The sequence below is a fragment of the Panthera pardus genome, unplaced genomic scaffold, assembly GCF_024362965.1.
Source record: "Panthera pardus isolate Hobbes unplaced genomic scaffold, ASM2436296v1 HiC_scaffold_16, whole genome shotgun sequence".
Taxonomy (NCBI): Eukaryota; Metazoa; Chordata; class Mammalia; order Carnivora; family Felidae; genus Panthera; species Panthera pardus.
In genome coordinates, this window is record NW_026526721.1 from 149,830,655 (window position 1) to 149,844,276 (window position 13,622).

The 13,622-nt window shown below is 44.5% G+C and overlaps 1 protein-coding gene across 5 annotated transcripts in view; it reads right to left on the reverse strand.

Moving 5' to 3' along the window:
• Window positions 1-13,622, reverse strand: part of MYRIP (myosin VIIA and Rab interacting protein) — a 371,862-nt gene that overhangs the window by 205,056 nt on the left and 153,184 nt on the right. For 4 of the 5 annotated variants that reach the window (XM_053903956.1, XM_053903955.1, XM_053903958.1 and 1 more), the window contains exon 3: window positions 12,067-12,288. The exons of the other annotated variant lie outside the window; for it this stretch is intronic. In XM_053903956.1, coding sequence (XP_053759931.1) covers window positions 12,067-12,288 — 222 coding nt within the window. The remainder of the gene's footprint in view (window positions 1-12,066; window positions 12,289-13,622) is intronic. 5 annotated transcript variants of the gene reach the window in all.

Here is a 13,622-nt window from a genome sequence, read left to right on the forward strand (position 1 = left end):
GTTTTGTCATGTTGAGCTTTATTGCACTTAGCAGGCATTGTGTTCTTTACAAATTGAAGGTCTATGGCAACCCTGTGTCCAGAAAGTCTCTCAGGGCCATTTTTCCAACTGCATTTGCTCACTTCGTGTCTCTGTCACACGTTGGTTTTCTCGCAATATTTCAAACATTTTCATCATTATTATATTTGTGATGATGATCTGCGGTCAGTGATGATAATTCACTGAAAACTCACAAGATTAGCATTTTTGGCAGTAAATATTTTCAAATGTTTATTTTTGAGAGAGAGAGAGAGAGAGAGAGAGAGAGAGAATGAATGGGGTAGGGGTAGAGAGAGTGAGCAAGACACAGAATCCGAAGCAGGCTCCAGGCTCTGAGCTGTCAGCACAGAGCCCAACACAGGGCTTGAACCCATGAACCACGAGATCATGACCTGAGCCAAAGTTGGATGCTCAACGGACTAAGCCACCCAGGCACTGGCAACAAATATTTTAAATAAAGGTATGTATATTGTCATTTTAGACATAATGCCATCTCACCCAGGAGACTACAGTAGAGTGTAAACATAGCTTTTATAAGACTCGGGAAACCAAAAAATTCATCTGACTCACTCTACTGTGAGATTCACCTTATTGCAGTTGTCTGGAACCCAACCCACAATATCTCTGAGATGTGCCCACGTTCTGTATTTGTTGAATTACAATGATGTTTATGTGAATGTTCATAATCATATATGGTCGAGTCCATGGCATGGCTTCTGTCATTCCCAATGAATTCTCTTGTTTCTGTTAATCAGGTTAAAGAGAACCTCCAGCTAATGTTAAAAGTGGAATCTATTCTGGGGCTTTGGGCTGACACCTGTTGCCTAGATCGTGGTCCAAGACTGGCATCAGTGGAGGAGCTGTTTCTCTTGGCAAAAGAGAAGGTCTGTTAGCTCTGGATGTAATACACCTCAACAAAGACATGTGAAAACAGTGAAGTGCTAGGGAGAGGTAAAGTATTGTTATAACAGGGACCATCTTTCATAAGGCCTCTTCATGTCTGGTACGGTATGGCCGGTGATGTGAGGCAAACCAGAGAGATGGGCATGCTCTATCTCCGGAAAAGCATCAAGCATCTGAAGCATGGGTGCTTTCTACATTCTTCTCTCTCTCTTTTTTTTCTTCAAATGACAACAAACTGTTCACCACTGGTTCAATTTTAAAGACTATCTTCTAATGTTTTTCTCTGTTAATGTTATCATCAGTTGGGGGCCTGGTGGTTGGTTAATTACAGGCTAAAAAAAGGTGCTGCTGGGTTGAAATGACTATTGGCATCAAGATTGAGTGCAAAAATTTAAATATCTGAGTCTAATGGTTAAAAATTGGGGCATTTTTTCCCCTACCATGTCAAGGAGCAAAGTTCATGATGAGGACACCTGCTAGACTGATCAATGTTAGAAGAAAATCCTGCAAAGAACCAATGATTTCTTAAGTTCCCTATCTGTTCCAAGGACACAAAATGTGGCTCTCTCCGTGGGGTTCTGTGGTCCATAGGTCTGGAGTCAACGAACAGAAATGGTGCTACCAGCCTGTGTGACATTTTGCGGGGGTGGTTGAGATCCCCAGATATTCTAAACTGTGCATCATGGTAGCCACTGATGGTTGTCATCACATCCATCCCCCCTGCATTCTGGCCAGCATCTTATGATGAGAGTGTCCCAGCATGTTCATGGTGGAAATGCGCTGGGATGGGCCATGATTGGTCTAAGCTGGGGGCTAGCAAACTTTTTCTGTAAGTGGCCAGATAGCAAATATTTTTGTGTCTGTGGGCCATCTGGTCCCCACTGTAACTATTCCCGTGTGCTGTTGTAGTTGGATGCAGCCATAGACAACATGTACGTGAATAAACATGGCTGTGTTCCAGCAAAGCTTTTTTTTATAAAAACAGGTAACAGGCCAGATTTGGTCTGTGGGTCATAGTTTGCCAACTCTTCTAACAGTTGGAATATTACCATTTTCCATTTTCCTCCTTGAACAGATAGTTCTATCTCATCTACTTCCCTTTCAGAATTTAATTTTATATCATATATTTTGATGTTTCAGTCTTATTTATCACCTTGCTATCATTCCTTGTCACAGAAATATGTGTAATAAATTGAATTTAATAACTTTTTGAGCCCTGAGGCTCAAAGTGTCAAAATACGTATCTTGAATTGAGTTATCAATTCTGATTATTAAGACACAGTTGATCAAGAACATAAACATACAGTATCTCATAGCATATGAAAACTACAAGATTCAACTTTCAGGGCTCATAAATAAAGTTCTATTGGAGTACAAGAAAACCCCATAAATATATTCTAATTCTGATAAATAGCAACGAAACATAAGCATCCGTTTATTGGAAATACATCTTGCAGTGAGATGGCTTTTTTATTGGTTCCTTTGCGCACAGATGGGGATCATTTGTTATCTGAACGAGATTGTGTTCAGCACTAGTTTTAGGTCTTCTTTTTAAAAAATTAAGCTCTGAGGAAACTTTTCCCTCTACGCGGGAATGGAAGCGAGACAGAGTGTGAGCGGGGAAGGGGCAGAGAGAGAGAGAGAGAGAGAGAGAGAATGAATCCGAAGCAGGCTCCAGGCTCCGAGCTGTCAGCACAGAGCCCGACGCGGGGCTCGAACTCACGGACCGTGAGATCATGACCCGAGCAGAAGTCGGACACCCAACCGACTGAGCCACCCAGGCGCCCCTGTTGTTTTGTTTTTTACAGCAACGTCCTTCAACTTTGAGCCCCATCTGAGTTATATGCCAAAAATCACATGGCTACCTACGACCCAATAGTACCTTTAGTGGCCATTCAGGTCCTCCTTTAATTTGATTGAAACTAAAGACGCAGAAACCACCTGCCCTACAAAAGGGGTCGCTTCTCAGTTCTTAGGTACGACAACATGTTTGTACCACTCCTGGCCTTTGCCCAAACATCGCTTATACCCTCATATCCTCCACCATGCCTGTAGACCTGCTCTTCTCTTTCCAACACATATTTAACTAATGCCATAGCTGAAAACCTTTCTGTTTTCTACGCAACAGGGATCTTAGAAAATTAGAAACTCAAGAACTCTTTCTTCCAGGTCACACTTAGTAGTCAGGCCTGCCAATTTCGAGACACCACATGTAAGCGTGGAAGATAGGAAACATGGAAGAAACAACAATATCCCCTTCTTAGTCCCATATCAGGGTGGTCACCTGCCTCTACTCTTTCTTGGTCTAAAATTTCTATCTTGCAGCTCTGGTTGCATTATGTCTACTGTAGCGGATCTGGTTCTTCAGGTTCTGTTTTAAGCCATAAAAATGAATTCTGGATGACTTCTGTGAAAAGGTAATTTAATGGAAAGATCCGGTGGCTTAAAGAACTAAGGGGAAAGTTGAACACCCAAGACTTGAGGTGGCAGGACCAGGGCTCTCACTAATGGGAACCACCCCTGGTCAACATTTGGGACGTTGTCATGTTGGGATGACTCAGCTTTAATTGTCCTCAATCGATGTGTTGCTCCACCCAAGATTCAAATTCCCAGAGAGGATCAGATTGGCATTGTCAGGGTCATAGGCCTGCTTATTGAGGTGGTCCACCTACCAATGTTTCAACATCCTAGGGTTTCTTTTCTCCTCGCTTTGCCCAAATCAATGCCTGCCTTACGACTGCAACCCGAATTTCACCAAGTGCCTGTGGGAAACACATATGTAAGGTCATCTTAATAACAATTCCAACGGTATGGGTTCTGTGTCTCCTCCTGGATGAAGCAGGACATCAGCCTCCACCCACGGTATGTCTCCTAGGTGTTTTTTGGAGTTCTCGGGAAGTCTTGCAGGAAGTCACTAGTGGTGTGTCCCCCTTCCAGCCCCTGCTAACGTCCAGTTGTAGAGAAACCACTGGATTTCTGCTGCCAAGCCCTGCTCTCCTGGGCAAATGCCAAATCACTGTCCAGCTCCCCTCAGCGCTACCAGGGACAATAATCCTTCTTGTGCTTGAGCTTCTGTCCTCAAAGGACAGTGCCTCTCTCCCCATGTCTATATCATACATTGTGCACTAGGCTGCAGAGCAACACTGTTGAGTCCCATGTTCCATGGTGAAAATGGCTTCTTTGCTTCTGCCTGTGGCTCCCTCTCTCTCAGGGGCCAGGCTGGACAATATATGATGAGGGGTCCCATTTTACTTCTCTCCTTTCCACTTCCCATCTCCCATTGTCCTGCCCTCCTTGAAGGTCCCGTTCTTAGTTAAGGTTCCCCCCCCCTCCCCCCGCCAAAAGAACCAATAGGAGATTATATCCACCTATCTATCGATCTATCTACCTATGTACTATCATCTATTGAGAGAGACATTTATTTTAAGACATTGGCTCATAGGACTATGGAGGCTGGCAAGTCAAAAAAACAAAACAAAAAAACAACTCTTTAGGGTAGACCAGCAGGCTGGAGACTCAGGGAAGAGTGGCTGTTGCAGCTAGAGACCACAGGCCATCTGCTGGCAGAATTCCTTCTTCCTTGGGGAAATCAATCCTTTTTCTCGAAAGGCCTTCAACTCAGGGGCTCACACATAATGGAGGGTAATCTGCTCTACTCCAAGTCTACTGATTTAAATGCCAATCTGATCTAGAACATATCTTCACAGCAACATCTGGACTATTGTTTGACCAAATACCCAGCGAGCGTGGCCTACCCAAGCTGACACATAAAATTAGCCATCATAGCTCCTTATGTAAACACACTAATAAAACCCATGGTTGTCAGCCTAATAATGTATCCTAAATGCTCATTGTGAATACTGCAGATTTAATCAAAGCCTACTAAACTTTGTATATCAAAGTAAATCTTCTTTTTTAAAACCTGTTAGAATGATGTGTTCAGAGGCCACTGGTTTACCAAAAATAGCTCAAGTATTTAGTTCATGCTCTTAATGTTCAATGTCACACAATGTCATAGTCTGTATCTTCCCTAAAAATGCAGGCTTTCGGAGATTCAGTCAGTCATTCAACGGATACAGTACCCACTCGACCCTGATGGCACAGATAGGATACACGTTAGAGTGACACATCTCAGGTAAGTGGGGCTGTGAGGAGCCCAAAGGGCCAACGGGACGGGAGTGCCGTGTGGTGGCATGGGCTGTGAAGCTACCACACTTTTCCTCCTTCCCTGATGTTCCCTCCCATGTCTCAGTCTGTCCTCACTGCTCTGGCTGTACAGGAAGTGCAAATGTGCACGTCAAGAGGAACTGAAATCTACACTATCCCTTTAACACCGTCTGGGAGCACAGGCTGTCCCCTGCTTCTGCAGACTTAAAAATAGGGTCCAGGTGGCTGGCTGAGCAAGGAGGCCTGCCGGGCAGCTGAAGGAGAGGGGCCCAGAGGCTGCATTCCTGGGGAGATTGTAAGGAGACTCCTGAACTTGAGACTGACAAAGTGACCTTGGCTAGCCACTTGGTCATTCCACATTTCAGACCGCCCTGCCTCTAAAACGGGGCTAATCTCTTGCCCTCTCTCAGAGTTCTTATGAGGGTTACATGAAATAATTCATCTGAAAAGGCAAATTCAATCCCATGCCCTTAGTAGGCACTCTTGATATATTTGTTATTTAATGTATTCATAGTAAAAAATCAGTGACCAGAATTTAGATGCTTAGCTTTCACTGGGGACAATTTATAGTTTTCCAAATTCCCAACTGCCTCATGATTCAGGTCACTCTGACAATGACTGGTCTGAGTGCTGCAGTCACAGTCTCTGTGGAGATCTGTTATAGACAGGCTGCTATCCGTAACCTAAAGTGCCCGTTATATGGGCCTTCAAAATACAAGTTCCCTTTGACGGGTCCATTTTCCCTGGGAAGCTGGGTGGTTTTAGCTCCGTGGTGGAAAGCAGGGTGCTGTTGGGGGAACAGCAACAATGAGGTGATGGGCGAGAGGATTTGGAATGGGAAGGCGAGAAAGGAGCACATCCCAGATTTCATGTTTGCTTTATGTACACCTGGTTATAAAAGCACATGCGTAAAACGTGGGAAACTTGGAAACTTATTGGAAAATAGAGGTAAGAGAAAAATGATTTATCCATATGTTATCTCCCAATGCCAATGTTAACAGCATTGATAGTGTATTCCCTTTCAGTCTTTTTTGTTTCTTTTATTATATGGCAATTATATTGTACACACATTTTTCATTGTAGTTTTTTCTAATGTTTATTTATTTCTGAGAGAGAAAGAGAGCGTAAGCACACTCGGGGACAGAGAATCTGAAGTGGGCTCTGTGATCACAGCAGAAAGCCCCATGGGAGACTCGAACTCCCCAACCGCGAGATCATGATCTGAGCTGACGTCGGATGCTTAACCGACGGAGTCCCCCAGGCACCCCTACGTTGCAGTTTTTAATATAATGTTTTAATGTAAGAATTTACCCTTGTAAATTTGTATTTGCTAATACAATGTATACACTACTTTAAAGGCCTCATCATAATCTATTAAGTTGAATATGCCCTAATTTTCTTCCACTGTTCTGCTGTTGGACATTTAGCTTACTTCTGTTTTTGTATTACAAATAATTCAGCACACCTCATTTTTGTGCAGTATTCAAAAATGAAATGACTGGGTTCAGGGGCTTGGACATGCTAAATGCTCTTGATACGTGTCGGTAAAAGATAATGTCCATCTCGATTCCACCAGCAATGGATAAGGGTGCCTTTCTCAGTCTACCGTCATCAACACTGAGTAGAATGGTGAAAAAAAAATCACTAATTTAATGAGGAAAACAAAACTACTTGAAGCATAAATCTCTACCCCCTTGCGTTCTAGTGAAGTTCAATATTTTCCAAATATTTGCTCCCTTGTGAATGTCTTTATCATATGATGAGAATTTTTAATATTACTGTATCTTCCTCAGGGATATTGCAAATCCACTGGGGTATCTCTCAAACATACTGTGGAGTTTATACCAAAAGGTCAGTAATGCTAGTTTATGAATCATGTGGACTGTGTGACGACCCAAGGAATAAATGATCAGATAGAAGTAAAGGATATTCAGCTCCAAGTGAAAAGAAACGAAGCCTTAAGTTGTCTCAGAAAAAACAAAGCAAATGACACAAGCATAATGAGGAGATGTGTTTTGATTTCAATTCCAAGGATAATTTTTTTTTTCTCACTCCCTGACAACAATCTCCCAAATTGGTCTGTGTTAAAGATAATAGCACAAAGTGACAAAAATCAGAGAGAACAATTTTTATAATGAAGCAAAGAACTAGGAAGCCAATTTGTTCCCAAGGAAAATAGGAGTGTTGTTCTTGAATCAATTTGACCGCAAATGACAGTGGCTAGGAAGCAAGGTCTGGGCTCATTCTGAAAGTTTTGTTTCCTGTAGAAGTTCTTAAAATGCAACTACTATTACATCCTTATTTTTAGTGTTTGGATAAATCTATACAAGAAGTTGTTGAGAAGATCAATTTACACATATATATGTATATACATATATATATATATGTATATGACGGAATGATTCAGTAGTATCCAATTGGCTATATATCTCTAAAATAAGTAATCCATCATTCATTCTATAATAAATTCATCTAAGGTTTGTTAATTTCCCAAAGTTAAAAATTCTAAACTGACAAAAAAAATATATTTTAATGCAAAACATATGAAGCAAAAGAACAGATGATGAACTAACCAGCATCATAATTTTAGCAATGACCATTAAAAGGGAATTTTCATTTAAAATTGAAATATTTTTACTGTAATAAATAACCAAACAGAACACCAGGACATGAGACAAAAAAGAAGAAAGGTGAATTTACAGATTCTACTATTTTTACAGAGACTAGACACAATTTGGGTCCTCCCTGATGAACCCTACATTTCTAATCCAAATCGCTCATTTAGAACTACACCAGAGACAGGCTCAGGTGCCTGATAGTCATTTACTTCTGATGCAATTTGTTAATTTTTTTTTGCATAAATGTCTACCCTCGACTCTTAGCCCCTTAATTTTTTGTGGACCAGAATTCTTATCACTATAGTCATTCATGGCTCCACATGCATATGGTATAGCCACTGGATAAACAGCTTGAAATTAAACCAATGCAACAAAAATGAAATTAATTTACATAGGAAGGGAAAAAGCACATCATGGCCAGTGGGCAGTGAAAAATGGGTCTAAATGTGGCCTCACCAAAGTGCTCACCCCTACAATCTCACAGAGCTATCAACCATTTCATTGAGATTTCACACACACACACACACACACATGTGCGCGCACACACACACACACACACACGCACACACACACGGAATGTGTTCTTCATAGATTTTGACATATACAGCGATTTTAAATCTCACTGCTTGACTGTGAATCTACTGGAAGAATATCCAAAATAAAATAAATCACTTCTAGACCAAGAGGTGAACTTCAGATTGCCCCAGGAGTAGAGGAACCAATGAACAACATGGAGGGAGGCACAGTGCCCACGATGCCATCCCCCAGCATGACACCAGCTTTTGCCAGGTAAAATCTGTATTTAGTCTCCGTAATCTCTTGTAAATTATTTTTTTCTTCCTGTTTCAAGAGACTGGACAGGCTTTAAAAGCTGTTACTAGTCAGAAATTTTTCAGACATGATTCAAGTCAGTGGCCCTTAAATGCTTCACATGATGAATTTAGCTGCGTCTGTTGTGTGGCAATGAGGAGTCACACAGCCTGTTAGTACATCAGAAAAATAAACTCTTCTGAGGCATCCTTCAAAATGCAAAAAAAAAGACCGTCAGCCCACAGGTCCTACATCTGAGGTGCTTTGACCCAGGCATACTTCTCTACCACACTGGGCCTTAGAGAAATTTCTAGAAGCAAAAACCTGCCACATGCATCACGGGTTTTTTCCCTAAACGAGTTCCTATGACGAACTTGAAGAAAACAGGGAACAAGCTCCACTTTTTCATCTCCTTTGATTTCAGACAATATTATTACAATCCTAAGACTCCCAGAAATGTCCCCACATGACGTTACACAAGATTAAAACAGAAAAATTCCCAACTTCTCCTCAGGATCCTCTTTCTGCCAACTTTGATTAAACAAGTGTGGGTGTGTTCTATCTGTGCTAGACGCACTGAATGTGGATGACTTCTCAGGAATCCCCACCCTTCTTTAAAAAACTAATGGGAGTAAATTTACATTAGTTTTTGGGATATCTTTCAAGGTATCCCTTCTACAAAGGGTTCTTTATTTTCTGACGTCCTTCTTTTGAGACTCAGGGAGTTGTCACGCGATGTTGACGTGAAAATGATACAAGATTCAGGTCAATGGGGTCACCTGAGCCTCCTGCCTCCTCTTTCGGTGGCTCAAAATGTAAAATGGAAATTTAAACTATAGTCTTATAAACCATTTGCTGCCCGTTTATGGCTCATGTTTCAATATCTGACTATTCCTTGAGACAATCTAGGAATAGTATAAATGAAACAGCACAGCATTCAGTCAGCAGACTGGCTCTCAAGGCAAGGTTCTTCCATTTATCAGTGATATGATCCCGAGGCAGTATAGAACCCACTTAACATCACTACTGTTTAAGGAAAGCAATGTGCCATTCAATTGGAGCTGATAACAGACCCATACACACAACTTGGGGTGGATGTGGGGTTGAAAGGCTGTGATTGCATGTTTTATTGCTATTAGCTGTTGAGTAAAGGTGGCGATTTTTCTGATCCACCAAGAAGAGGAAAAGAAAAAAACTGAAAAGAAACAAGATCGTGCAAGCTAGTATTTCCTGCTGTGTGGAGATGAATACATGAAGAATAGTACAGAATAGCATATTTTGATGACTGCTAGAGTCTCAATGCTTTGAATTTCAATGATGCCACAACCTCTTGGGGATCAAACCCGAATTCTTCACCTAAACCGACCTAAATTCTACATGCCACTGCAAGAGTGCTCTGTCCCGGGCCCTCCGCACACCTTGTGGGATCTTTTTGGCTCATGGCACACCCTGTCCAAGAGTGCCCCATGATGCCTCTTCCCAACCTGAGTACCATCTGGGGTCCCCCTGTTTTCCAGAAAAAGAATGCCCCAACACTCTCTGGATCCCTTCTCTTTAAAATTCCTGAAGTCTCACCTGTACCATGCATTTGGCTGCTTTGGAACATTGTTCTGTTCTGTTACTCAACCCACAGAGATGTGCGTGTCTCCTACACGCCGGGCTCTGGTACTCCAAATGGAGTTGAAGGTATTGGCCACAGACTAGGCTGGTCACGAACGCGGGTGCGGCGCTGTGGTGCCGTGGCAGGTGTTTGAGCCAAATGCTGTGTGGCGCCCGCCCGGATACACAATTGTGATATCCGGCCACACCACACTCTTCTACTCCTTATTGCTATCGCCTCCCGGCCTGCTAGTTCCTCCTCCTTGCTCAATGAGATTATGTCACCTGGATCACCATCATACTTCTGCCATCAACCTGGTCACTTTGGAATCCGTGTGCACCTGTCTTCTAGTCCCGTGGCTTCCTCCTCAGCTAGACCTCAACCTCCTATGCTCATGTTCACCTCCCGATGGATCCACTTCGGAGACCATTAATTCAAACAGCTTTTCCCGTACACAAAATTTTCTCTGCTAAATACCCCCATGGTCACAGTTCTTCAACTTTACCAGGGACTTCTAGCTGACTGACCTCTTCGTCCTCTTCCCACCATCTACAGCTCCTTTCTGACTTTCCTTCCTTCACCATCCAGATTAGTCTATCGTTTTAATTTCTACATTTTAAATATCTTGAACTCCGTATCCTTGCATCTGTCCTAAAGTTCTGAAACGCACCCCCCCCCCCCCCGCCACCAATCCAGGAAGAGCCCGGCCGTCTACTTTCCTCATATCTACATACGTGAGGTTGAGCACGGCTGGAGCAAAACACACAATGATCCCGTTGGTTGCAAGTACACAAATCAATGATTAGAACCCAGCTCCAAAGCCTGGGTCTCCAACTTCTGTTGCACATAATCTCTTCCGACAGGCAACTCTCTTGTTATCAGCACTTGACCTTAACCCAACTTTACCGAGAAAGGGAAGGCACAGGATGTACCTCTTTGCATCATCCACTCTCAATCGTAGGCTCACGTACAACTCAAGTCTCCTCCTCCTCTTTGTTGCCACAGAGCTTCTCCTCCTCCTACCAAGGAGCTGCTATATGGAGACTCGGATGGATTCCTTGCTCTGAAAGTCATACGCAGAGCCTGGGCAGCACCCCACCCTGGGTAATGAGTGCTCAACAAACCCCATTTGCTTCAGTTGGTATCTCTGGTATCTACAGCTCAGAGACAGATTCCCTGGGGATCGATCCCAAGGGCGCTTGGCAGTCATCCGCAGTAACTAGCTTTACGGGAAAATGCTGGGACTTGATACGTTAAAGGATGGAAGTGAACAAACGAAGCAGGAAGAAAGAAGGAAAAGATGAGGGGGGCAGGGGCTCCCGTGTGTGTTCTTGGGACCGGCCAGACCCCATCTTGCTCACGGCGCGAGGCATTATGAAGGACGCAATGAATACGAATGTGCCTGGCAGATGCTGGGATCAGCAAAGATTTAAGAATTCCACAGGAGAAACGCCAGACCCTGGCTCATCAGGCTTACCGGTTTCCAAATACTCAATGTATCAAACCAATGCTCTGCCAGTCACTGAGGGAAGAATAAAAATACGTGTCCCCGTGAGACTCCACGCTAGCCGTTTCCCTCACGTGGAGACCATCATCCCCACCCCACTTTCACGTTAGCATTGCTTTTTCATCTTTTACCATCCTGCCCTTATTTCTTGTTTCCTGGGAAGCTTTCTCCAAACCCTAGAGCTGGCGGCCCCGTGCTCTGTGCCCCCGCAGCCGAAGGGGTGACTGGTCAGGCCGGACAAGAAGCGTCGCCCTCCCTCGTTCTCTCTGTGAAGGGCGCGTGGCGTCCCGTGCACCTGGGCCATCTCCCGACGGCACGCGGTCAGGACTCTCGTCCTGCCCGGCCGGCCTCTGCTGCTCCCACCCGGCTGAAGGAAGACGGGGCCACCAGCGGGCCCCTGACGAGCCCACTCGGCCACTCACCTGGCCTGCTGGCAGACGCAGCAGATCCACACCTTCTCGTGCTTCTGGTAGGAGCAGCAGCTCTTGCAGACGTTGAACTGACAGTCGGCACACCGGCGCTTGGTGTTGACCAGGAAGGTGAAGGGCGAACAGCAGCGCATGCAGCAGTGGTCCACGAACTTCTGGTGCTTCAAGAGGATGCTGCACTTGCTGCCTTCCTCGGCCAGCTTCTGCTTCATCTCGCTGGGCCAGCAGGTGCGGGGGGGGGGGGGGGGAGAAGAGAAACAGCGCATCCGGTCAGGACGCTCTCTCTGTAAAGCACCCCCCCGCCCCGGGCCCCCCCACGGGCCGCGCCGCCCTGGACGACCTGCCCTCCAAACGACAAACTCCAAGAGACCAACTGCTTGACGCGATATCCAGAGAGGAGCCCTACTGGTGGATTAATTCTTGCGCACTTCTGCGAGTCGCATTTTCTACGAGAAAGCCCAAGAGCCTCATTACTTCTATTTCAGACAATAGGTTGAGAAACAAATTATCATAAAACGAAGCACATCCTTGAAAAATAAAACCTTTCACTTAATTAATGCCTTTCTAAAGGAGCAGGAGATCATCCATGCTAAAACATTAATTCTCACAACAGCCCTGCTGGGAATACGATAAATGCAGCCCCGGTCCTCTTTAACCTCCCCTGAAACTAACGCACCCAGGGATTTTAAAAGCTTTCAAATCGATGTAAGTCAATAAAGCTTCCCCGGGTGATGGGCAAATCCCAAGCACTGCTGATTCAGAACTGGATCAAAGACAATCCTTTCTTCCAAAGAGCTCACGGTCATACTGGGCACACGGCCAGCCATATGAATGCAAAACACCACGCTGCCTGCCTTTCTGTCTACACTCAGGGAGAAGGGAAGAGAAGCTCGGAGAGGCAAGGATGCCCCCAAACAGGCCGAGTTACTTAAGGAAAAACTGACCGCAAGTAGCCAAGTTACTGTGACCTGGCAAATTTGAGTGGTTTTCCTGCCACAAAAGTGGATGCCCACAAACAGTAACAGCAAAGTACCTCATTTTTCCACCCTCAGTCTGTGATGGTGCAGTTCATTCCAGATAAATCTACGATGTATGTGGCAAATACTTTCTCCCGTCTTGCACTTGTCTTTTCTACATGCCATATGGTATCTTTCATCATTTAGAAGTACTTCCTTTTTCTATAAACCTCTCAGTCATACAGCCCCTGCAGTGGGTTGAATGGTGGCCCCCGAAAGGTATGTCCGTGCTCCCACCACCATAGCCTGAAATGTGCCTTATTTGGGGAAAAGGGTGATGTAATCAAGTGAACAGTCTTGAGGTGTGATCATCCTGGATTACCCTGGCGGGCCCCGAATCCAATGAGAAGTGTCTTTATAGGAGACACACAATGGAGAAGACAATGAGAAGATGGGGCTCAAGTCCTCAACCGTCTTGGCCCGTAGGCTGCCTCCCCAGGCCCACCACCAGCCATGATGCTGTCCCATCTCTGCACATCCAGGCTTCCTCCTGACCCCTTTCTTTCCAGGGGCCTCCGTGGCCCACCCGACCAG